This window comes from Urocitellus parryii, chromosome 8 (genome assembly GCF_045843805.1).
Source record: "Urocitellus parryii isolate mUroPar1 chromosome 8, mUroPar1.hap1, whole genome shotgun sequence".
Lineage (NCBI taxonomy): Eukaryota > Metazoa > Chordata > Mammalia > Rodentia > Sciuridae > Urocitellus > Urocitellus parryii.
In genome coordinates, this window is record NC_135538.1 from 96,025,807 (window position 1) to 96,053,017 (window position 27,211).

Here is a 27,211-nt window from a genome sequence, read left to right on the forward strand (position 1 = left end):
CCTGATAATATTACCTTACTTGGAAGAAAGTGTCTTTGTAGATATGATTAAATGAAGTACCTTATAATAGGGAGATTATACTGGCTTATCCCAGTGGACCCTAAGTATAATCAGATCATAGATGTCCCTCTGAGAATGAGACAAGGGAAATTTTCACACATAAAAGAGGAATAGTCAATATGATCATGGTAGCTGAGATTGGAGTGAATGATGTACTCACGAGACATGGCATATTGTTAGCCACCAGAATTTGAAAGACTAAGTAATAGGTTCTTCTTCAGAGCCTCTGAGGGAGTGCAGCACTGTTAAGACTTTGAATGTAGACTTCTGGACTTCTAAATTGTAAGTGAATAAAATCTATTATTTTTAATCTACCAAATGTATGGCAATCTTACAGCAGCCATTAGGAAACTAATACATTGGCTTTTCATATAGTCTAATCCGTAACAATCATTTTATGCAACCAACTTGTATAAACATGCATATGAATATGTATTACAAGCTCTTTTTTTCTGGTGGCAGGCAGGTACCGGGGATTGAACTCAGGAGCACTCAACCTCTGAACCACATCCACAGCCTATTTTTTTTTTTTGGTATTTTATTTAGAGACTTAACCATCCCAGTAGAATTCCTGTAGAACAGCCTCTTATCTAATTGCATGAATCCCCATGAGAGATACAGGAAAACTACACATTTTTAAGAATTGGACTGAATGGTGTGGAGACAAGACAAATTAAGCAAGGTTGTTGGATTCCCCAAATACAACTGAGTTGCTTAGTGCCTCACTTTTGCTGAGGCTGGCTTTGAACTTGAAATCGTCCTGCCTCAGCCTCCCCAGCTGCTGGGATTATGGGTGTGTGCTACCACACCCAGCTGTGTATTGCAAACTCTTGTTAGGCCATATATTTATCAAAAACATTGGGTTTACTAAACCAGGTATGCTGGCAAGCTGAGGCAGGAGACTTGCTTGAGACAAGCTGGGCAACATAGTGAGGCCCTGCCTCAAAGAAAACAACAAAAACATCAGGTTTACAGCAAGTCAAAAAACAACTTGGTTTAAATGACAATTTGTTTAAAAGCAAGACTCTGTGGTCACCAATATTATGTGCACCATCAATTTTGCTAAATTAATATGTATTTTTAAAAAAATCTCTCCATTTTTAATTTCTGTATATTTACCTTATTGTATTTAGTAATTTTTTGCACAAATTTTATTGTAGTATTCTTGATATTGCAAAGTTGATATTATTTAAATGTATAACTTTTAATATATTAAGTATATAAATCACAATTAAGAAATATAATAATGTGTGAATATATTCCAAAAAGGATCTACATGGACAAATATCATGGGGTTTAGTCAACTTTCAGTTGCTTTGAGTTTCACTCCCCCAGTGGGTCTTTGATGTCTATTGTTACTTAACTGTATCTTATTTGCTCCCATAAGCATTTTTTTTTAAAGATGCTAAGCTTGCCAGACTATGTTTTAACTTTATATCAAGGAATAAAGGACAATCAAGTTGTTTAAAAAAAATCTTCAAATACTGGAAGTGTGTTTTCCTGACTTTTCACAAAATCAGCCTGATTTTGTCTTGAACAGCTCAATAGATGGTTAGAATCCAGCAACATGAAGGCAGCAGTAAACCCAATGTACCACTAAGTGAAAAAAAAATATTAAATAAAGAACACTCATTTTTAACTAAACTAACTTTTAACCAAAAGAAGAACTTTCATTCAACTAAATCAACTTTTGGACCAAATTACCATGTTTACCAAATTTGCTTGGGCCTATTGATGCCAATCAAATTACCACAGTAACAGAATTTCTGTTGTTAATTCATCATAGATATTCTTGTCCTGGTGTTCTTCCTTGTTGTATAACATTTTTATACAACAAGTTTAACATTTTTAATCAGGCAATCTGGGCTAAATACTTGCTCATTCTCTGCTCACCAGCTAGACCCTTTTGGGCAGGGAGCCTTTTGACTCATGGTGAAGATTTGTAGGCAGGGATTCAGTTTCTCTGTCTGAGCTGAGACCCTTGGAGCTCCGTGAGGATAAAGGATGCATGTTTTCTGGATCTGTGAAGGTGAGTTTATAATTCTTAATTAAATCCTTAATAGATGTTTTGCCTTCTTATTATGGAAATGTTTGTTGTCTCATGTTTCCCAGAACAAACAGATGAATTTCACTACAGCATATTTGAGAACAGGAGCTCATGGAGTCTTTTGTTGTTTCCTTTCCTCATGCCTTTCAAATTCTTGCTAACCCACATGTTATGGTTGTCTCTATGGTGTAATGTTGACTGCTAAACTGGTCCAAGTCATCATTTACTTAAGAGACAAGTAGATCTTTTGTTTAATCACCTTTTCTGTGATCTGATTATTTGACATATTATTTTTTATGTATAAAGCCAGAAAACATTCATAAAATTATTGGGGAAAGTTAATGTAGAATTGCCATAGTGATTTCCCATGTGGGGCAATCTACTTATTAAAATTAGTAATGTAGAGATGGTTATTTGTTTTTTATTAAATTGGGAAGAAAGGTAAAGGGAGTACACCCCATAGTTCTATTGTTGTTCTTATTAGATGTGTAGTTGTATGGTATGATTTTTAAATCTTTTGTACAGATTTGTAATACATTTTTCCACCCTTCTTTCAGGCTCTGGGTATGGCACATCCTCGGTATGTGTTGAATGAACCAACTTTATTGTGAAACTCATATCTGGTCTTAGGAATTTCACATAGCACTTGGTGCGAAGACAAACCACAACTTACATGATATGATATATAAAAATTTACTTCTCTTTACCATTGTAATAATCCCTGGCTAGTTATATTGATTATTTGTTTTAAACCAGATTGAGAATAACTCTTAGGATGCATTTTGAAATAGGCTTTATCTAAACTAAGTTATGTGAACTTCAACTTAACTATAGCAGTAATTAAATGTGCAAGCAGTATCTGTAGCTTTTTCATCTCCCCAAATATGACATTTGTTGTTGTAATAACTGTGAAAATATATTGTTTTATTTAATCATATCAAGCAAATGTTGGCCATTGTCTGTACAAGTTAATAAAGCCCCACCAGGTTTAATTATGGATTTGTCTGATTCTTTCCTATCTAAAATAATGTAAATATTATTGGCATAGTAAAACTGAACTATCATCAAAAAACTTTATACAACAATATTATGGGCTTTGAATTTAGAAACTCTGTGACACTGATTTTTTTTGCATTCTGAAGATATATTTTTGAATATCATAAGTTGAAGAAATCACTAAGTATTAAAACATTTTATTTATTAAAACATATTTATTTGAAAATTTATCTTTTCAGGGTAACTGTTTGTAATTGGAAAGTTTTATTGAGCCCTGAAATTACAAGAGGAATAAGTGCCAAATTCTTAGCTCTTTCTCTTGAAGAAAGTACTTCTTAATGATAGTGTTTTCCTTCTCTAAGAAATACTGATGCCTTTGGGTAACACAGTATACTTAGGGATGTGTGAAACTTATTTGCATGAAAGTTAATCAAGTGTGTTACTCTCTCAGGTCACAGCAATTGAGTTGTATTAAGATCTACCCACACAAATCTTTGAGTCTACAGCAGCCTTTCTTTTTGTTGATCTAAGTTTCTTTACCAAACAACGGCCATAACCTTTAAAGCCTTTACTTTTTTATTTTGAAAGTCCAACATTTTGAAAAAAATTTTTGGAAGACTTATATGTGAGGGAAAAAATTCTTTGAAAATTTGATTAGAAAATTGTGAGGGCCATTTTTATTATATAAATTATTACATCTTATTATATTAATTACTTGCATGAATTTATTTTTTAATCATTGTACCTTTTATCTATGTAAGTACTCAAAAAATACAGAAATTATGCTGTGAATTTTAAAGTTGGCCATCACTAACCTCAATCCCATTCCTATAAGTTACAACTGCTATCCTTTTAACAAGATTATTTCCAAACTTTTTTGAACATATAAATACATGAACAAAAATACATACATATATGTTTCTTCTTTTTTTGTACCAGGGCTTGAGCCCAGGGCCACCTAAACACTGAACCACATCCCCAGCCCTTTTAATTCTATTATTTTTTAAATTTGGAAACAGGGTCTAGCTAAGTTGCTTAGGAACTCACTAAGTTACTGAGGCTGGCTTTGAACTTGTGATCCTCCTGCCTCAGCCTCCCAGCTGCTGGGATTACAGGTATACACCATTGCACCCAGCCATACACATTTCTTAAAGAAAAACATCGATGTCACTGAAAATTTTGACTCTATGATATGGACATTTTATTATTTCAGGCTATAAGACAAAATATAAAATCTCATTTCATTTTATCTATAGCATGGTTGTATTTTGTCCCATTGATGATATATATACTCTCACATACTTATGCCAAAGTTTTCCCTGAAAGATATATACTTATGGGGGAATTGCTAGTTTAAAACATAGACTATGCTTTATTTCTTAATTTAAGCAGAATTGTCTAATATTTCCCTAAATATAATATTTATATTTATTATTTATTCAGATTCTGGTTTACAAAGTTCTATTCCAAGGTGATTGAGAGATACTCCGCAAATACTATATGAAAAGTTTGGAGAAGATATATTTTTAGTATCTTGTAACATGATTTTGAATGTTTCTTCTCTAAGTTATTAACATAGTAATCAATAATGAGCATAGTGTATTATATGGATTTATTACTTTTTTCTCTTCCCACATTTTTTATTGGTGCATTATAGTTGTACATACTGATGGGAATTGTTACATATAAGTACATGCACACAACATACAAAGGAGGGGGGAAGTGCAGGGTGAGGGACAGTGATATTGGATTTATTTCTTAATGTCGAACTCTCCTTATATTTTGAAACAAACCCTACTTGGTCCTGATTGGTCTAATTAGTATTATATGATTTACATGTTATGGTGAATCCATTTGCATTTATATTAACAAATCGATTTGTAGATTTCTCTTGGAGGTATTCTTTTTTTTTTAGTGGTTTTGGTATTAGTAGCCTCATAATTTGAGTTTAGATTATCATCCATCTTTTTAAGAGAGTTTAAATTGCATAGAAACCGTCTGACCCTTTGATATTAGACATTTTTGTGGTAGGCAAAATAATGGCACCCTCTCCTCTCCTGCAAAAAGATATGCACATCATAATCTTTGGAACTTGTAAATATGTTGCCTTATGTGGAAAAGGATTTTGCAGATGTGATTAACATGAATGACCTTGAGAGAGGGGATATTTTCCTGGTTTGTCTGAGTAGATCCAATCTACTCATAAATGATTAAAACTGGAAAAATGCAGAAGAGGAATGTGTCAAAAAAATGTAACTTGAGAAGAACTTGATGCCCCATTGCGGACTTTGAAGATGGAGCAGTGGGACAATAAGTATAAGGGGGTATGGCAGCCTCTGTAAGCTGGGAATGGCCCTCAGTTTATAGACAACAAGAAGTGGGGTCCTTGACCCCACAACTGTAAGGAACTGATTTATACCAATAGCCAGAGTGGTCAGGAAACTAAACTGCCTCTTGCCTACAGACTCCAGAAGGTAGCACAGCCCTGCTGACTCCTTCAACTTCTGACTCATACAATTGTAAGACAGTAAATTGTGTGTTTTTAAGTCACTAAATGTAGGGGTTTGTTTTTTTTTTTTTTAAATGGATCAACAGAAAATTAGTGTAATTTCCATTTTCTTTTAACCTTTCTATTTCTAGTTAGTGCTCATTAGTCTATCTTATTTTTCATATAGGAAGATGGGGCTATCTACTACATAAACACAATAAAATCCACTATGGACTCAAACAATTAAGCAGTGCAAGGATTTTAATGGATTAACAAATATACTTGATAATGTGAGATTATAAGTAAAAATGCCCAGAAGATATAAAAAATATATCTAATTTTCAAAAATTTATACATTCACTTTTTACTGTATAAATTAAGGTTAAAATTCATTCATTAGTTTATTTTCTTCATCAAACTGCCTTCACCCTGCATTTGGTGTTTTAAAGTATTTTGTGTTTGATAATGTCTATCTTATTGGAGATTTTAAATAATTAGTACAGTTTTTAGATTTTTCAGGAAAATGGTGTGTAACTGCTCTTCCACAATTGAGTCAGCTATAAAGGCCTCTGAAAAATCCATTTTTGGTTTTCATCTTAGTGAAAAGTTCTCTGTGATTTGTTTTTTAAAATTGTGAACTGTCTTTTTCAGGTTTCAGAAGGGTGAGCCCATTTTACAACAGTTCTGATATTATTTGGAATTATTTTCTTTCAAAATGGTATCAATTTTCAGTGTTTTGTTGGTCTCCTTGTACATATTCCTTGTAACTCATTGATGTTTTTCGCATGTATTTCCTTTTACTGACTGACACAAAGAGGCAGGTGATTTTTGTTGACTTTTTGGGCTTGGGACAGTGACATGATTTTCCCATGATGTGGCAGTGCATGCACTATCCGCCAGGCTCTTAATCCTGTCCTTTCCTTTATGGGTGGTTCTTTGCCTTCTCTGGGTTTTTAGATACATTATTTTAGGTTAGGGAACATTTGTATTTTTTGCCTTGACCTTAACAATAGCAGTTATGTAACAGTAGCATTGTTTAGACTATCTTCTTGGTATTTAAAAATTGTAGAACTGCCTTTAGGTGTGGAAGAGTCATGCCAAAACTGGAAGTAACTTCACAATATACAAATAGCCTTTCCTTCCTATGATATCCTTGGCCTCTTCCTACAACATATAATGTCAAATTGGTGACACTTTATGGTGTATATAAACATAAGTAGCCTCAAAATGTTGACAATTTGGGGCCAGTTCTATGTGAGTCCTGACCTATGGACTGGAGTAAATTCATCCAGATTATTCCCCCCCCCTCTTAATTAGAGCATAATGTGGGAGTAGTAAAACCAGCAATCTCTTTATTAAGGGTTTATTGCAAGTACTTGTATGTTGGTTTCTTTTAGGTCTGGCAACTGTGATTGTGAGTTGCTTCTCTTTATAGTTATCTTACCACAGAGCAATCTGTTGTGTATCATTCATAATGTTCTGTCAGTTACTGTGGAAATAAAGGAATTGAAAAATACTGTGCGGCTCAACTACACACATATTTCAAAAATATAAATTATATTCTTCTGAACAAGTGGTGATGAAATTATTAAATATTTACAAAGCAGAAATCATTGCAGTAGTATTCTATAATCAAAGTCACCCACACATAGAAAGGCAAAACAGTGCTGAGCAATGTTGGCTTGTTGGCGCCCCCCAGTGGAAAATGGTAGATTGCCAGAGTCATCTGTGTACTATGGAAACCTGGGAAAAGGAGAGTGGGAAAGGCAAAGTGGAAAGGTCACACACACACACACACACACAGAGTTACCCTCAAAATGGAGAAAGAGGGGGCTGGGGTTGTAGCTCAGTAGTAGAGCACGTGTAGAGCATGTGTGAGGCCCTGTGTTCGATCACCACATAAAACTAAAAGAAACAAAAATAAAGGAAGTGTGTCCATCTACAACTAAATATATATTTTTTAAAAATGGAGAACCAAATTTTGAGACATGGGAAAGATTGACTTCATTTATTTCACAATTTTTAAAGGTTAGGGAGGAGCTATGAAGACAGTTATAAAATTGGTTCATTCTAGTGCCAGCACTGAGCTAGGACTTTACCTGTGAAAAGTTAACTGAGAGAATGTACCAGCCCTATGTGGTAAATTCTGTTGTTTTCCCCATGTATAAAATGGGGTTGCCGAGGAGACATGACAGCTAAGTGTCACTTAGCTGGGTCCAGCAGCCACTGGGAAATGGGTTGACTGAGTCCAGCATCTACACACTTAACAGCTTCATTCTTTCCTACTATACACTTTATTAATAATCATTTTCTAATCTTTTCATCTAACTAGAATGAGGCTTGCAACATATGTCCTTTTCCTTTATTGGCTCCTTAGTAATGAATCAATCACTTCTTGATGCAAAGAATAAAACATGCAATATGTTTCTAATGTTTTGATAACTGCAATATTAAGTATCTCTACCAGTGTGTAGAAAAGCTAAATACCATCAATGGATTATATCTGTTTTACTGGATTGAAAATATTACATTATTTAAAGCAAGTTTGATCTAAGATGGTTCAATATCAGGAATAAGATAAATACATCATTGCATGAGAGAAAGTATCATGTGATATTTTGTCTTTTCTAAGTAATCCATAGTGGACACATTATCTTCATTATAAAAACAGCTTCTAGAAAATAGAGGGCAGCCTGTTCTAAAATACATGTTTCTATTCTCAATAACTTATTTGGTACATAGTAATGGTTTAAATGGTTACAGAGAAGCTTCTAGAAATGTTCTCTTGTCAACATTCTTTCACCACAGCAATATGCAGATTTTCCAGTTGACTTTCTGCTCTTCTTCAAACCCAGACTGCAATCAGAGTAATGGAGGAAACATGCCCATTTTTTCTTACCAAATAAAATACTTGTTTTTTTCTATACTTAAACATTTTCACAGTTGTCTGGACCCAAAACCACACAGGCTGAAAGTAAAATATAAAATAATTTTCTTGGAAAAACATTTGGTCTATGAAGTAATTGTCATTAAATACTTTTGGATTAACGAACTGGTTTTAAATGATATTTCTGGTAATATAAATCTGGCAAAGTCTTGTATATTTCAGTACACATATTTGGAACCCAGGAAAATATTACCTTGGAGAGTTTTATTAACTAATATAGCTCTAAATAATTTCAGTTCTCCTGAAATTCTCTCTTAGCAATATTCTACTTTCTTATATTAGTTTTGCCAAAATTTGCTTAAATAATCTTTACATTGTTTTAATATATAATATTTTATACTTGGTGTTTTAAAAATAAGTAATATTTTAGCATATTTCTTATAGAAAATATTCTGACTTAATTTCTGTGAAATGTATATTATTTTTTGTGAGGACGGACAATAAGGGAATTTTTTTTCTAATCTGGAATCTTCCACAAATAATCTCAATACCTGATATGTTGAAATGATTTAAGGTGTGTGGCTATGTGCTAATGTAAAAGAAGTTCGATATTAGGAGAAATCAGATAAAAAGAGTGTCAAATCCCTGGAAAGAACTGTAGGGAAATGGGTTCTCAAGAGCTCCTGGCAGGTGGAAGTCAGGGTACTGTTCTTGGATACTTGGGCATAACTATAGTTCCTCATAGATGTGAAGAGACTGACTTTGGATGTAGAATCAGCAGTAGAGTCAGGTTATATATAAGTTATATATTATATAAGTAATCACTATTAATATCATAGATGGTGTAAGGGCACAGATATCTGAATAGTGATGGTAATCCTAAGTAGTAAAGTACTGTAGGTGGCAAGGAATTCAGCTGGTCATGTCTGACAGTATCATGGACAACTGTTTGTCCCCTTTAGGGATTCTGGGGTCAGGGGACATCTCATTGAAGCAATTGCACTTATTTTCCAGTGTAGAACAGCATATAGTCACTTTGCTCCTGATAATATTTTACAGACAGATTTTTAATTCAATTCAGAACTTAGTCTAAGCTTACAGTAAATTTCATGTGTGGATGTGTTATGTATGTGTATTTGGGAAGAGTGGCTTCTCAACCAATCGTGGCCTTATTTTGAACCATGTTTTTGATAATTGATTGTATAGAAAATATGCATTTTCTGTCTTAGAAGAACTGAATTCATTTCCATCTGTTTTCCTTAAAACTCAATGATTTTATTTTATTTTATGTTTTAAAAAGCTTTGGGGACATAATGTATTCATGCTTCCTAATGTTTAAAATTTCAATTTACATTTTTTATTCTCTAGTATGTTTATAAAGATTTGTTTTGTCAATAATATTTTGAGCCCCTATTGATAGGCATTACTGAGATACAAGTTTTGTTCTCAGTTGAGGGTGTAGTGAAATGGAAAATAAATTGAGATGAAGAGCATCAAATTGTGAAAGGAATTTACCTGAATTCCAAGTTCAGATTCTAAAACTAGAATTATGTGCTTGTACCTTGCATTACAGTTATGGCTAAACATGGGTCAGTATTCCATTCAAAAACTCAAGATGTGAAAAAAAGCAAAATAATGGCAGACTCTCCATGTAGAAGTAGTTGATCATATGGATACTGGTGACTCTCCACCTGTCCTCAATTATTGGAGAGTGCTGCTGTTCTTTGAAAGCTTTGATGATGCAGAGGTTTTTCAAAGACATTTTAATGGGTTCTAAATTCCTTGTCATTTAATTTTCCTATTCTGCCAGAGAGTCAATATGTATTTATAAAAATAAATGTTAATCATTTCAACTGGAGTGTCATCAGGTAAGGAGCTAAGAGAAGTGAATGAGAAAAGAAAATTGATTATAACATCATCTTTGTTTTGTGTGACAAATAGTCATTTTGAGTAAATGCACTGAAAGACTTAATGATTGCTTTCCCACTAATAAATATGCTAAATCCATCTTTATATATGTAACATTATTATCCTTTGAATCTTGCTAGAGAACTTGTACTTTTAGGCTGAGCCATATAAAATAATTCTTTGTGCTTCTTTCTTTCTGTCTGCAAACTGGTGCAGAGACTTCATGATTGCACCAGCAGGGATCATAAGGAGAGCTTACTATGGGTGTTTTGAGACTCAGGTTGGAGGAAGTAATTTTATTTCATTAATTTTTAAGGCTGAGATTGGGAGTGCCTTGAGAACTGTTGTACTGAATCTGAACTCCTATCTATTGACAGTGTTTCTTGCATTAACTATTTTAAATAATTAAGATGTGTTCAAATGAAATTTCCTTTTTATCGTTTGTGTTGGTCTGAAAGAAGAACCAAGATTTAATTCCTTGCAGTTTTTTTCTTTCTAAAAGTCTTTATTTCAAGGTTTAACCATTAATAGATATTCACCTAATGCTGAATCACATAAATTTTTTCTTATCCAAAATTGGATTATTGCAGATAACACTTTTATACTGTAATATGGATGATAAAAGTTTTCAATTATGCATTATTTACAAATTTACATATTTATACATATTTTACAGATACACATGCTTGCAAGTTACATAAAATTTCAATTATGACTGATTCTTCTTTATTGATGCAGTCTGTAATTTTTAAATTAAAATCTGCTTTTTTTTTTTTTTTTTTTAGGGAATCCCAGGATTTCCTGGAAACCAAGGATTAATGGGCCAAAAGGCAAGTATTAATGATTTGGAAGGAGAGGTCCTGGATCTGCTTATTAAGACTGAAGAGGCGATGCTTGCCTTCACACAGAATATATATTTACAACATTTATGACAACAGCCAGCAATTCAAATATGATGTCATTTCAGAAGCTCTTTTGTGATGTATATAGATAATATTAATTAGGATTTACCCATATGTGTGTTGTTTACTTGATTACTTCTCTATCTTGTGCTTTAAGACAACATTTTTGGGATAATTTTATTCTTCCTGAACTGTGTCGTTAGCTGTTCCTATGCAAAAATATCTTGGAAGTAAACTTTTCAGCTTTTATTTAAGTATAAATTTCCTTTTTTTACTTAGTTTTGAGAGATAAATTTGTATAGTATTTCAACCCAAAGTTGACTATTATTTTTTTTAATAAATTGAGGTTTTCCTTCCATTGTCTCCTGATCTCCATTGTTAATTAACACCATAAAAATTTGCTATCATTTTAACTATCATTCTTTTGTAAATGATCTATTCCTTCCTTTTGGATTCTTTCGAGGTATTTTATTTATTTTTAGTGTTATGAAACTCGCTACAAGTGGACTTCTCTATATTCATCCTGCTGGAAATTCAGTTTTCTTCCTGGCTTTATGAAATAATTTCTGTTAATTCTTGAAAAATTCAGCTGTTATCTTCATATTACCTCTATTCTCTCTGTTCTCTATTTCTGGAATATCTTTTTAAATTTTATTTTTGTAGTTGGAGATGGACACAATGCCTTTATTTATTTGTTTATTTTTATGTGTTGCTGAGGATGGAAGCCAGTGCCTCACACATGCTAGGCAAGTGCTCTGCCACTGAGCTACAGCCCCAGCCCTCTGAAATATCTTATTCCTTCTTATTTTATACTCTATCTCGTAATACCATCTTCAATTTTCATTCTTCTAATTTTGTCTTGTGTTCTGGTTGAATGTTTCTGAATATGTGTTTTACTTTACCTATTTTTCCTTTGCTGAGTTGAATCTTTTTAAAACCAACATTTTTTTTTTTTAATTTAGAAGCAATCGTATTTTTAACTTGTAGGAGCTCTAATTTTTCAAACCATATCTTTTTGTTCTTGATAGTCTCATTATATTTTCAGTCCTGATAGTTTTTCATGATTATATATTTTTTTTTAATTTTTAAAGATCTCATATGTAGTTTTAAATTCTAATATTTATACTTGGTTTGTTATTCCCTCTAGGTTGTGTGACTTGCTGTCCCCTGTTTCTTTACTGTTGATTGTGAGCTCATTGCTTTATTTTTATCTGGAGGGAGTCCTGTCAGCCTTGCTGGGAAATGGGGCGCTGTCACCTGGTAGCCTCAGATAGCATTTTAGTCCATTTTGAAATTTCAAGGTTGTCATGGCTATTGAGATTTCTGTTTCCTCCCCATATCTGGCTCACATTGTTTCCCAATAGCTGAGCATGCACCTTAACCACTCATCCTTTTGTGTTTGATTTCTTCATAGTTCCAAATCCATACTAAATATAGCTTCAACCATATATTTTATTAACATCAGAGATATTTGAATAGTTCCCCAACTGCTTAGAAGACAAGCACTCTCTCTTGGAGGATGTCCTTTGCAACATTTTTGGTCTGAATTTAGAGAGTCCCTCAGTGTCTAGTCGGTCACAATACCAAAAGTTGAAATCTAAATCCTGTTCTTTTTATAATCCTTGTTTTTCTTAAAATAATTTTCATTCACTATCATAGCACTTAAACTCTAAAATAAGAAAATTTTCACTTGATTGTTTTTCTTGTCTCACCTTACCAACTGTCAGCTACTAGGTCTGCCTTTGGTAGAATGGCAAGTGTCACTCCAAATTTCACAATGAAATTATAAGACAGCGATTATGCAGAATCTAGCCCCAGGTCTCTAAGGTGTTAAATCCCTGGTATTTCTGCTTTACCTGGCTATAGTATCAAATTAGAATGACTAATATTGAATTTTCATTTTGTAGTGCTTTGGTAGAAAATTTCTGAGAATAAATTATTGATACACAAGGTTTAAAAAATAGTCTGTATTTGATTTTTAGGGAGAAATTGGACCTCCAGGACCACTAGGAAAAAAAGGAGCTCCAGGGATACCAGTAGGTCAAAATTGTTATCATGATGGTGTTTAAAATGTTGTTACTAAGTAACAGGAGTTTATATTTTGGAGTTCATGAAACTAGATAAGATACAACAATGAGATTTTTGAAGTCCACAAATTCCATCCATTTGTATTTAAAATATTATAGATTTCCATTTTTCTTGAGGTGTCAAGATTTCTTTAGACTCTCAAAGAGTTGGCCACTTTAAGGTCAAAGTCAGGATTGGTAATGCTTGTTTGTAATCCTAGCAACCTGGGAGTCTGAGACAGGATGATTGTAAGTTTGATGCCAGCCAGGGAAACTTAGTGAGACACCACCTCAAAATAAAATAAAAATCTTAGGATGTGACAGAGAATCCCAGTAAAACAAACAAACAAACAAAAAAAATAAAATAAAATAAAACACACACACACACATACACACACACACCATTTAATTAAAAAACAAATATCAGGACCATTACTGTAGAAAAATCAGAAAACAAATGTGCTAGGTATTCATTAAAAAATAATACTATCTGGGCACAGTGGCACATACCTGTAATCCCAGCGACTTGGGAGGCTGAGGCAGGAGGATTGCAAGTTCAAAGCCAGCCTTAGCAAAACCAAGGCACTAAGCAACTCAGTGAGACCCTGTCTCTAAATAAAATACAAAACAGGGTTGGAGATGTGGCTTAGTGTTCAAGTGCCTCTGAGTTCAATCCTTGGTAACCCCTGCTCCCCAAAAAAAGAGTACTAAGAATCATGAAAAAGTATAAAACTCAATGAATATTCTTTTTTCATTTTTAATAATTTATTAAAAAATTAATGAAAGAAGAGGTCATATGCAAAGGTTTCTAAACCAGTGAAGAAATTGTTTTAGAATTTTCAGGAATATAAGAAACATGAGTTTTATATTGAAAATTATGAAAATTCAATTATGTATGCAAGATTCCAGAGAAATTGTAAGTTTATTGCTAGACATGATATTGATCTTTAATTTATGATACAAACTGCCTCTAATAGCTTTTTATTCAAGTAAAACAGATCATTTTCGCATTTGAAATTGATGACTTTAAATTATAAAAAAATAGATAAATTAAAAACCAGACATTTGACTTAGGGAATGAAAGATTTGGTGAATTTTGTATGCTAGAGTAAATAAGGAAAATGTCTATTAAGTGTGCATTCAAATTTTAAGAAGACTTAAAGAAGTATCTTTCCTTCAAAATATAATACATCTTCCTCTACTTTCACCCATCACTACCAGGTTATATATTAAAATAATCAATTAAATTTAGTTATTAGTAAAAACTATCTAGAAAAATGGAGGAATTGACTAGTGTCCATTGACCTCAAGAATAGCTATGTATAACATTTCTAATATTTGGCACACTTGCTATGAACTAGCAAATTTCATGTTTTGTAGTGGCAATAACATTGTAAGTTGACAGCAAAGCATTGTAGTGTCATGGTGTTTTTATTATGAACATACTGAAATTATGCTTTCTAATATTTGAAATTTTTCCACATCACGTTTCCTTTACCAAATGTTTGTATGTGTGCATGCATGTATATCTATTTATAGTGTGTATGTATGTGTGCATATATATATATATTTGTGTGTGTTATCATATAATTTCTATATAATAGTAAAGTAGACTCTAAATTAAGTAAGATCCTACTTGCCAAAGTAGTTATCATTGTCTTGTTTTGAACCAAATGGTTAGATAAAAATGTGGCAATTTTGTAACTTGAGGAAAGATTATTATAGTCAGAAAATATATTACATTATAATTCTCTTAAAATATTGTTCAGGATAATAGAAGTTTTAAGCAATGTTGATTGAGATGATACCTATGAAGAAAACTACTTCTTAGCCATCATGATAAATTGAACAGTTTGAAAAAATAAACATTTCCTCACATAAAGATTTCTTTGCTCTTTTTTGGTCTTTTGGACATCAGCATTGTAAGGGCTCTGCTAGCCTTCATTCTGTCTTGCGGTTTGATTTTTTTATTTTTTGTTTGAAGGTACTACATTAGGATTTAGTGGATTAATTATGAGAATGTGGAATGTGGAAATGCATTTACTATTTTAAAGTATTTTTCTCTAAATCACTTTTGAAATTCCCTCTTTAAAATGTAGGGCTTGATGGGAAGCAGTGGCTCACCAGGTCAGCCTGGCACACCAGGACTGAAGGTAGGTATGATGAGGGTCATAAGATTGAGAGCTTATGGGATCACAGTGACCATTTATAACTTCAGTAACAATTTTAACTATGTTGATTCTGTTATGAATGTGGTTTTAATTCTACAAACACTCACTTGTAAGAATGAAACCTAAGACAAAAGCTCAGCATTTGAAACAGGCTGAAATAAATCAGGTCAGGCTTAAGCTGGAGATGGGGCAGGGTCCCTCATCAGTTGATTTCTGCTTCCTTTTAGGTGTTTTAGGGAGCATTGAGGAATGCTTAGAGCTTATTGGAGCTTGGAGATAAAGGCACCAACCCCAAGAGCATTCATAGTTATGACTGAGCAAGGCTCTTATCAGTTTTCTAGTCTTCTTTTTGATATTTTTATTTATTGGGATGCATATGGATTTTTAATAAATTTTGTTCAAACACATACTCCCTTATTCCTGTGGTTACGATAACATTTTATCTTTCAGATTTTTTTTTAAAAAAAAGTAAGGTAAGCTTAACAAATACATTTAGAATATCAGATTAGATTATCCTTAAGGTAAAACTGGAACTCTTTAATGTAACAGTTTGACCAATCTGTAAATATAGAGTCTTGTGTTAAGAGACCTATTTCCCCCTTTGTTTTGGATTTAGCTTATGGACAGTTTACCAACCTCTGTGTGAACTTGTAACTGCCAGTTTTGTCAATGAAATGCTTGTTAACTATGCCTTCCATATTGTCTAGAAGTTCTAAGGTGGGACAAAAAAAAGCTGTATACATAAGAGCAAGAATAAACTAAGTTTTTTTCTGGCTAACCTCAGGAAACCATCTCCAACTGTTTAGTGAATAGATTTGAAGATAACTTTCCAAAAAGAAGTGATGAAGTAGCTGTTTTGGAAGCCTTTGGCCAGACAGGGTTCCAGGGGAAAAGACCCTGGCATACCAGATAAGGAGATGATCTAAATCTAGTCTATTTTTAATTTCTAAAATATTTAAAGAAAAAGAAAATATTGAAATGTTATGAGAGTCCAATGATACAGGAAAAGTAGCTCCTCCTTTATTTGTGGTGAATCCTGTGGATGTTTGGAGTATCATGAGTCCTAGCAGCTGTAGATGTCAGAATTAGTATAAAACCCTTGAATGAATGGGCTGGCTAAGTAGAAGTTCTATATAGGTAAGGAGGATATAGAGTAGTTTAATACCTCTTAATAACTGGATCGCTGTGGTCTCTCCCATTGTCTTCTGAATGCCCTAATTCTTAAGATTGCAGCCTGACATTTCATCATCTTTTTACTGGCTGCATTACACTATTGGCTCACACTGAGCTGAAGGTCTGTAAAACCTGCAGGATTTTCTATAAAAAGACTTTAGAACAATGTTTTATTTTAGCATCCACTATTTGAGTAAATGCTGGATCTATAGGCAATTAGCTGGGTTAGCAAGTAGCTGTTTGCTCACATTTGTTTATTTTTACATGATTTTCTAATAGTTGTTTTCCCACGTCTTGCACTTATGCAATTATTTTGTTAGAGACAAAGATGTTAAAATTATACCTACTAGTATTTTCAGTGAAACATTTCAACTTCTCTTCATATAATCTCCTAGATCAAGTATTGAAAACACTTTTGCAAAGAACAAGATATTTAATAGTTTTGGCTTTGAGGGTCATATTGTCTCTATTGCAGTGACTCAGTTTTGCTGTTGAAATATGTAGCATCCATGGGTAATATAGAAATGAATGAGTTTGGAATATGACTGTGTTCTGGTATAACTTTATTTCAAAAACATGTGTTTGGCTAGATTTAGCTCAGTTAACTGAATTGTATATTAGCATATTACTGAGAATTTTATCAACTGTTTATCAATTCTGTACCTTCAGTAGCATTGGTAGAAGTTCTAGCTAGAGTGTGACAAAAACACTATTAAATAGTGTATGGATGAGGCTGACACTCTAGTTGATCTTCAGAAATCTTCCAATTCAGATTACAATTCCTCTTTTAAAAATATTCATTAATACTTATTAGCCTACTTTTCCATACTAGTATATACTTAAGTTTTTTAACATTAAATAAATTATATTAAGATATATTGGCATAATCAAATCTTGTAACTTTGGACAAGTCTTGTCACCTCTGTGAATTTTAACTAATCATCTGTAAAATTAGAAATTTTAAGAAACCATTGTTTTATGGTTCCATGATATTATGCTTAAATGCCTAAATTAAATCCAAATATTACATTCATGTGTTTCTTACCATGAGTTGTCTAGAAAACATTTTAAAAGTTGTAAGTTTTCTTTACTTATTAGTGAACCCAAGTTGGTGCTGAGTGATCATTCCTTCCCCTGTTAGAGGTCACACTAATCTGTTTAATTAGGAGCTTTTGTCAGACATGGGCTTGTGATTTTGGGTATCCAAGTGTTTGAAAACCATAACTATATTTGACAATCTCACCTTATTAGCCAGCAGATTTGTGTTTTGTTTTGTTTTTCTAACTCTCTCACTGTTCTCTTTTCCTATATTATACCTTTGCTCTGTCAATTTGGTCTTGCTTTCCAAATTTTCATCTGTTAGGACTTCATCAGAATCCTCAAAAAGAAACTAAACATTTTCTGATTCATATTTCTTGAAACAAACAAACACCCATTGCATATTTGAAGCTACGTTTCTTTTCTTCAGTTGCATATTGAAGGTGAGTCCTACTGAAAAAGAGAAACAAGACAAGGATTAGGATTCTCATCCCAGGAGATGCTGTTGAAGTTCATGGCTCCCACCTGTGAGGTGTGGAGACTCAGCTAAAGATTTTCTTCTCTTACCCTATACTTGGAGCTACCAGCTTTAGCACTTGCTTCTAAACAACCTTATAAATATGCAGGCTCAGTAATTTGCTTAAATGAATTTCTCTTAATAAATGAGTTTCTCTTAATTTATAGCATCTGTTTCAAGCAATTGGAAAGCTGAAAATATAAAGCTTATTTTAAATATATTCTTTTAAATGTCTGTATCAGATTATTGTGACTATGTTTTTTTTAATTCAAATGTTTTTGATGCATTAATAGGGAAGCAAAGGTGAGCCTGGACTTCAAGGGATACCTGGACCTTCTGGGCCCAAGGTAATTGTTGTTTGATGCATTTGGAATATTTTCAAAGAAATTATACACTCCATGTATTAATTAAGAAGATTATCATTTTATCACTTAAAAATGTACTTGAATTTAAGAATTACCTATATTACAAAATTAATATACATGAAAGGAAATGGCCAATATAGGATTTCATTTTTATTTTTTAGATACTGTATCCTTGGGTAATAAAGACATGAAATAAACTTAGGCTTATTTTTTTTCTAGAAATGATATGTTATACCCTAATGAGAATATACTTTTCTAATCCAAAGAATGCAACTTTCTTAAGTGGTTGACTCTCACAAATGCTTTCATTTTCTTCAAGCCAAATGATTTATGTTTATTTCAATAGAATTTAAAATTCTTCAGTCTTTAAAAATCTAGAGCAATATTTAATGTCCCAGGAGTAGACACAATGAGCAAAGAGAATACAACTTAGGGCCTGGGGATGTAGCTCAGTGGTAGAGCCCTTGTCTTGCATGTGTGAGGCTCTGGATTCTATCGCAGCACCAATAAAGACAGGCAGACAGACAGACAGACAGACAGACAGACAGACACACACACACACACACACACACACAGAGAGAGAGAGAGAGAGAGAACGAACTTTGTTTTCATAAAAGAGTGAACCATAGTAAAGTGATAGTTTGAGACTAATGACAACAAAACCTCACGAAGCATGTTCAGGATCATGTTTTCTCACACATATATTTTAAATATTGTCAATTTTTTTTACAAATCCTTATTTCAGAAAGGAAAATCTCTACAGGATGATGGGGAATGGAGAAATTGAGTTAACTCATATATAATATTTCCTGTACCGAAAACAGTTCATGAATTTATTTCTAAGACAATAACATTCCATATCTATAAAGAACAAAATATAAACTTGCATAAATTTATGTACAAGAATGTTTGTCCCAACAATATAAAAAAAACCATTAAAACTATAATGCAAATAGTATGAATTTTATTAAATAAAATAGTAAATTAAGAAAGTTGAATATTCTTCTGTAATCAAAAACTTTTTAAAAGTATGTAATGTAACATAAACAGCTTCATAATACTAATATGTTTGAAGGTTAAAAGACATAAAATTATGCATATTTAGTGAGCACATTTTGTTAGCTAAACTATATGTAGTGAGTTGGAATGAAGTAAAAATAACGAAGTAAAAATAGTGTGTAATGAACTTTTCAATAACTTCTTGTTATTTGATTTGTAACAAAAAAGTTTCTTTTTAAGTAGCAATATGAGAAAAAGCAATCTTAAAGACTAGAAGAAGGTTATAGTAAACTTATAGTAAAAAAATACCTGTTTATTATTTTTATTAAATTATTATTTAGTTCATTGTTATTGTTATGAAGTATAATAAAAATAGCACATATTTACAAAATTTTAAAATATGAGTGCTATCAATTTTTTCAACTGACAAAGATAGGAAATATACAGAAAATTTTATTGGGATACCAATAAACTTTTCATTCTTTACAATTTCTGTGGTAATAAGTCTGTCCACCCATTTTTTAACTATGTATCTTAAATTTGAAATGTTACAAAGAGATAAAAGCAGTGGTGTTTTTCACAAGCAGATCTGTGATAGTCACAGAATTTCTGTTTCCTAGGGAGAACCAGGAGCGAGGGGTCTCCCAGGGGAACCTGGATACACGGGCCTACCAGGAATTCAAGGAAAAACGGTATGCACTGTTTAGGATTTATACATCTCTTTTATTTAGTCACATTCATTTAAGTTTTCCTCTCATAAAATTGGCATACAGGGCTGATTATGTTTGTAATGAGATGCCTCCTTCCATCTCTGGTCTGTGTGGAATGTGTTCAGTCCCATGCTTTGGCATCTCTCCCCTGTAAGGGCATTATCTCTGATATGAAGACCTGAGAAGAAGCATGCAAATTAGAAAATATAAACATACCATTAAAAATTTGAGATTTTTTTTTTTTTGCAGTCAATTCAAATGACCCAGGAATTTGCTTTTATTCAACATCTGGCACTATTGGGCTGGGGATATAGTTCAGTTGGTAGAGGGCTTGCCTTGCATATACAAAGCCATGGGTTCAATTCCCCAGCACTATAAAACAAACAAATAAACAAACAAAAAAAAAAAAAACATGTGCCATTCTTACCAAAACTGGGACAGAATTCTGAGAGGGTAAAAATTACAACTACAATATTTGACCATGAAGTTCCTGTTTATAACTCTGTTACATAGAGTTTCACTGAAAATTATTGTAAAGGGTTTAAAAAACAAATCATCTATCTCATTTTAAATGTTTTGATGAGGTGCAACAGTAACACTAAGTGTCCTCCCACTCCTCTCCCTCTTTCTCTCATTTTGGTCAAGTAAAGGAATTCTGAATCATGAATCTGTCTAAAAACCATTATTTTGGGGAAGGCATTCAGCAACGATTCAGCATGTGCCAAAGGAGTTCATGCTCATGAAAATTCAGTATTTCAGATTAAAAGTAAATATATTGTTATTCTGGAAAGACACAAACCCTTACATATGTCTCCATCTCCCTGGTGATTTCAGTTTTCTACCATTTCATTTTGGTCTCCCTTTTGTATAATCTACTTTGCCTCTAGAGTATGACACACGCTTCTTGACCTTTCTGTTCCAATGGGCAGAAGGCATCCTTTGCTAAGACAGGGTTGACCCCTCATTAAATGTTAGTGGATGTTAAATAAATCTTTGGTGAATGTATGTTTGGACTTGAGAGAATTTTTCTTATTCAAAAATGTGTCATTAAAAAGAAAACCTTTTTTTTTTTTTTTTTTGTAAACTCTCAACTCTGATTAAATAGGATGATGAGGTAGAAACAAAATTTGGAAACAGTGTCCCTTCAACTTGGGTCAATTACTTACCTTTCCTGATAGCAGTTTCATATCTATGAAATGAGGGCATTGTACCAATCGGTCTCTTATTTCCCTTCTAGTTGAGAAATTGTGAAACTTATTATTATGGAATATGAATTTTCCTTCAAAAGCCCATTTGAAGTATTTGTTTTCTAAAATATCATTTAAACAGCAGCATGTTTTACTTTGTCATTGTTTCCTATAAACTTGTGGCTACTATTAGTTTAATGGAAGATTTTCAGTTTGATTTTATAAAACAATGTTTGTCAAAATAAGCCCTCTTCTGTTATTTTGTTTAACCTCAAACTATGAACAATATAGAGAAATGTTCTTCCTGGTAAAATAATGTAGGAGAACAAGAGTGTTCTTCCAAAATATAATTTTAGCATAGTATGGTTTTACTGTCTCCCAAAATAATTGGATCCTGAGTTAGCTTCTGTATATGAAAGCACTATTAGAATTTGCTAAAGAAAAACATGCTCATTTTAAAAGATATAAAATGTGCTAGATTATAATATACATTAACTGCTTTTTTTGCAGGGGGACAAAGGAAATCAAGGAGAAAAAGGCAGTCAGGTATGTTGCTTTATTTTTGTTTGTTTTGGGCATAGTAATAAAATGAGGACTTTGTCCTGTTAAATTCTTTTAAAGGTTTTACAGTTTCTTCCTGTTTCACCATCAATTTCTGATTGTTCAATCCTATCTTTCTCCTTTTGCTACTGAGTTTCTCAGACAACATCTAAATTTGTTCTGGTAGAAAACTTAAGAACAAAATGATTCAACAAGATATAAGAGAGATTTTATTATGTGCTTCTGACACCAATTGATTTAGATATTCATAATGTGCATACTTTATGGCAAAAAATTTTGATGAGAAACCACTAGTACCAAGTTAGAAAGTTATGTTCAAGCAAATATGTGGAGGGAGAATTATACTAGAAAATGATATTACACTTAAGAAAACCAGGCGCTTTAGAAAGACATTCAGTTTTAGGTATCCTGGCAACAAAGGCAAAGAAGAGCCCTGCTTCTACTTTAGAAGACAAGGATAGTTCCACCTTAATTAAGTAAGTGACTGTAGAGTGTTTTTTTTTTTTAAATTTCATTAACTAAAGAAAGACACATGAATAGGAAGCCCTTAGCTGAGTCAATGATATATTTTTCTGACATAAATTGTATCTATTGTTTTTTAAATTTTATAAATTTTAAAAATGATACTTAAAACAAAAAAAATTTTGAAACAGTTCACAAATATAAAATCATGGAGACATAGGAAGAAATTTCAAATTGAAGTAATAATTGTTACAGTCTGTTAAATTCGTAGTCTTAATAGTCTTTTCTCATAAATTTATTCTTCATAACATGTATGAAATCTTGTAGGGTGGCATGACAAAATTCAGGGATTTTCCCAGTTTATTTTTTTAACTGAAAAATCTTCAAGTATGATTATAATTACCTTAAGTTAACCTTAAAATTTGTAGTGAGGTAAATTTTTAGTGTCTCTGGGTTCCAGACCTGCATGTTCCAGTGGCCTTCTTGGTATTACATTTGGATGCCCCAAATTCAACTTGTACAAAATTAAATTTGTTGTCTTTCCCCATCAACCACTTCCTGCTCCTTATACTTTGTCACAGTAGTTGGTACCACCACACAACCACCTCCTCACCCTCACAAAAACGTTGTAGATTGACCCCCAACCTTCTTTCTCTCTTTTCACATTCAGTCGTTCAATCAGCTATGAACTACCCCTTGAATGTGGTCCCTTTTTGCTGTCCCCACTGTCCTAATGATTTCTTGTTGGGGGTCCTGGGTTACTGTGATGTTTTCCTAAATGCTCTCTTGAGCCCCATGGACACTCTTCCTCCTGTACTTTCATCAACATGCAGTACCTACATCATGCACCTGCTTAGGAATCCTTTAACAGTGCCCCACACATTAAAGATAGTCTATCCCATAAAGTTCCTCCTGGTTTGATGGAATCTTCTTTTGCAAAGGTTTTTTTTTTTTTTCTTCTTGTGTCTCTGCCCCCTATTATCTATTCTTGCTCAGCTGCTTTAACCAAAAGGAGCTGCTTGCTCTGCCCTTTGCCTTATCTCTCAATCTCACTCTTCACTCCTTTCCTTAAATGGCTGCCTCTCACTTATCCTTCCAGGTTGTACTCAAGGATGAGTCACGTTCCCTCCCTTCTCAAATGTCCCTTCCTAAATTCCCAGCCCAGATATTTAACTATATATTGTATACTTATCAGGCACTATTTTTCTCATTCTTGATGTAAGTGCCTACCTTCTCACCACACATTTGTGACACCTTTGTTTCACCATCCCTACATGCCAACAAATAGGTGCTCCTCAATAAATATTGGGAATTCACTTCTATAAGGAAATGAATGTCGATAGGCAAGAATGATTAAAAATTTTAGTCACTATATCATTCATTGTTATATTATTAGTCATTAATCTTCTTAGAAACTACTAATTAGCCAGGTGTGGGGCTGTACACCTGTAATCCCAGCAGTTCTGGAGGCTGAGGCAGGAGCATTTCCAGTTCAAAGCCAACCTCAGCAAAAACAAGGTGCAAAGCAACTCAGTGAGAACCTGTCTCTAAATAAAATACAAAATAGGGATGGGAATGTGGCTCAGTGGTCAAGTGCCTCTGAGTTTAATCCCCAGTACCCCCCACCACACAAAAAAAAGGAAACTACTAATTATTTTGTCTAATGTAGGGTTGTAGTGCTTGAATCTGGCATAATGTCTTATTTTGATATCAAAAATATTTATTTAATAGAGAAATGTGGTTTTAGCTTTTTAATTTTTCTTTTATTTGTTCTGCTTTAAAGATTTTTTTCAAATGTTGTCTTACTAAAATATAATAGTACATTTTTAATTTTTTAAAGAAAAATTTAAAAGTAGTTAAAACTAAGTATATGTTTGTCATTGAAGTTATTAAAATGTTAACATCCATTGGATTTTAAAACTCTTCTCATGCTCTGTGGATGATAGAGTTCTTGCCTATTATGTGCAAGGCTCTAAGTTCAATCCCCAATACAAAACAAAAACTAAACAACCGTTTTCTTGTACAATATCCTCATTTTTTGAAATTATTTATATGTTCCCTCAAAATCAGTAGTTTGTTCCTTCTATCCATTTAACCATTAGCTTTAGATTAACTGCTTCTCACTTATTTTTTTCTCTGATTAACCAACTTTCCTATTAATTTATACATATTTGTATCACTGCTTTTGTGATATTTCTTTGAGACTTCAGGATAATGTATAACATATTGCAGATGTGATCATATCATATGTATAAACTAATCATTAATGTTTATTAAATTTTAAAGGGACAGAAAGGAGAAACTGGAAGACAAGGGATTCCTGGGCAACAGGTATTTTTGTTTTTCTTTCACAAAAAATGAAATAACGAGCCACGTAACTGGGCCATGCTGAGAGAAGTTTAGTTTGAAGTAATAATGAGTGAGGCAAGCATAGATGTAACACACTTTAAGCATAGAAGGATGGAACTGCTGGGTGGTAGTGGTAATAATGATTTTGTTGTATATTTTCATTTTCTAATCCTGATAACAGTAGTGGCTGTGAACTTTGGCTTATAGTGTTCCCCCCCCCCCAACTCTGGCTAAATTATTGACTAAAAGTAGAAAATTTCACCTGTTTCTTTGGGTAATCCTGTTACTGACCAGAGGCAGCTGGCAGAACAATGGCCATATCTCCATATTTGCCATTTAATCTTTTCTTCTTTAAATGTTTATAGTTGGGGGCACACATGGGGCACACTTGTTTCCCTGCAGTTTTCTCAGAGAGATAATTTACTACTCCAGAGACTTACTAAAATGCTCTCCCTAGGGACTGTGTCGTGAAACAAATATAGAAGAAGTTGCTCTGCTTCTCCCCTGACTGAACCCTTCTCATTAGGTAATGCTCCAGTGAGATGCCATGTGGCACATAAGATCAGTCAGAGCCAAAAGCACGGAAGTGATTAATACTTATATAGCATGTTTGCTGCTGTAGTGCTATAACTTCAGTGTCAGTTCAATTCCAGCTTGAACTGGACTGAAAGGGCAAGCTGTATTTGTGAGTCTTCCCATGAGGTGGACCTCTTGCTCTGAATGTGGGTAGAAGAAAGATAGAGCAATTATACCAGCTCTATAGATAGGGTAATAAAACTATAGCAGTATCTGCAGGGACAGGGCTCTCTGGGTCCCTCACTTGGAGGAATATGATGGTCCACAGAATAGTGTTTGAAGATACACACACACACACACACACAGGCTGGACACTATGGTGCACACCTGCAATCTGAGTGACTCTGGAGGCTAAGGCAAAAGGATCACCAATTTCAAGGCCAGCCTCAGCAACTTAGTGAGACCCTGTCTCAAAAAGGGATAGGGATGTAACTCAGTGGTAAAATGTTTCTGGGTTCAATTCTTAGTAAAACACACACACACACACACACACACACACACACACACACACACTCATCATACACAATTATATTAGTTTGTCTGTAATATAGAATGGAGGTAAGTGCTACATTTTAAGAATTTAGAAGCTAACAGTAGGATCAAAAGCCACTGAAAAGAAATTGAGTGTGCCTATGTAAAATTAAAAGAAAGATCTCTTAATTTTTGTGCTCCTCAATTTGACTCAAACTCAACTGATGACACACCCAGCTCTATCTTTATTCCCCTCCCTGGCAAGACAGAGTGAGCCCTCCGAGTATCTAGAAATAGCTGTTCTCAAAGGATCTCTACCCCTTATTCATTCAAGCTCCACAGCCCAGGGACTCACACCAAAAATTCTTATTAACAGTAACTCTGAATGGAAGGATATGTTCTTTGAAATTCAAGATCAAATAGCTAGTTACTGGCTTATAGGAGGTTTTTCCTCCAAGGTCCCATTAACTTTATTTTTTGTTTTCCTACTTCTCAAGGAAAATAATGTGTTCTCTCCCCTAAGACAGGATTCGGATTCCCCAGAAAGCTTCTGCCCTGGGTTTATTGGAAGCTTCATTTCCCACTGCCAGGAACTGAGTCTCCTTTGAGCACCAGGTGTCAGAGTTGCTATTGCTTTTCCATAGCCAAATAGCTATCCCAACTTCTTCATATAAACAGTCTTAGTTACCTGTCATTTTACCAAATGCTGCATATGTGTGATTTTTAGGCCCCCGTTTTATGAATGAAGTCCAAGTAAACATTTTTTTCTCACGAAATCATCTTAATGGATTCTCTGGTGACAGGTGTTTCCAGTTTCAGCTCTAATTTATTTCTCATCCCTACAATTTACTATTTGTCTGTCCTCTTACATTGACTCCAGTGTGTATGTAGGATTTTGTCTGATAGCAATCACTTCTGCAACTTCAGAAACAAGCCTTAATATTTAAAGAATGGCCTTACAGGGAGTGTTTTGTTCATTTATAGGTTGAGTGTCCCTCAGCTAAAACACTTGGGACCAAGTATAATTCAGATTTCAGATGTTTTTTAAATTTTGGAATATTTGCATATTACATCATGAGCTATCTTCGGGATGCGACCCAGGTCTAAACATGAAACTCATTTATGTTTCATATACACCTTACATAGTGTTTTAAAGTTTCCATTTGTGGCATCATATCAGTGTGCAAAAAATTTCAAATTTTGGAGTATCTCAGATGTTGAAATTCTCAGATTACTTAACCTATAATAGATTTTTATATGAAAACTAAATTTAATTTG

The 27,211-nt window shown here is 33.4% G+C and overlaps 1 protein-coding gene across 1 annotated transcript in view; it reads left to right on the top strand.

The window, feature by feature from the left end:
- The window catches only part of Col21a1 (collagen type XXI alpha 1 chain), a 171,798-nt gene that overhangs the window by 137,585 nt on the left and 7,002 nt on the right, over positions 1 to 27,211 (top strand). The window contains exons 19-25 of the mRNA XM_026398951.2: positions 11,172 to 11,216; positions 13,271 to 13,324; positions 15,454 to 15,507; positions 18,547 to 18,600; positions 20,238 to 20,309; positions 22,025 to 22,060; positions 24,824 to 24,868. Of these exons, the coding sequence (XP_026254736.1) occupies positions 11,172 to 11,216; positions 13,271 to 13,324; positions 15,454 to 15,507; positions 18,547 to 18,600; positions 20,238 to 20,309; positions 22,025 to 22,060; positions 24,824 to 24,868 (360 nt within the window). The remainder of the gene's footprint in view (positions 1 to 11,171; positions 11,217 to 13,270; positions 13,325 to 15,453; positions 15,508 to 18,546; positions 18,601 to 20,237; positions 20,310 to 22,024; positions 22,061 to 24,823; positions 24,869 to 27,211) is intronic.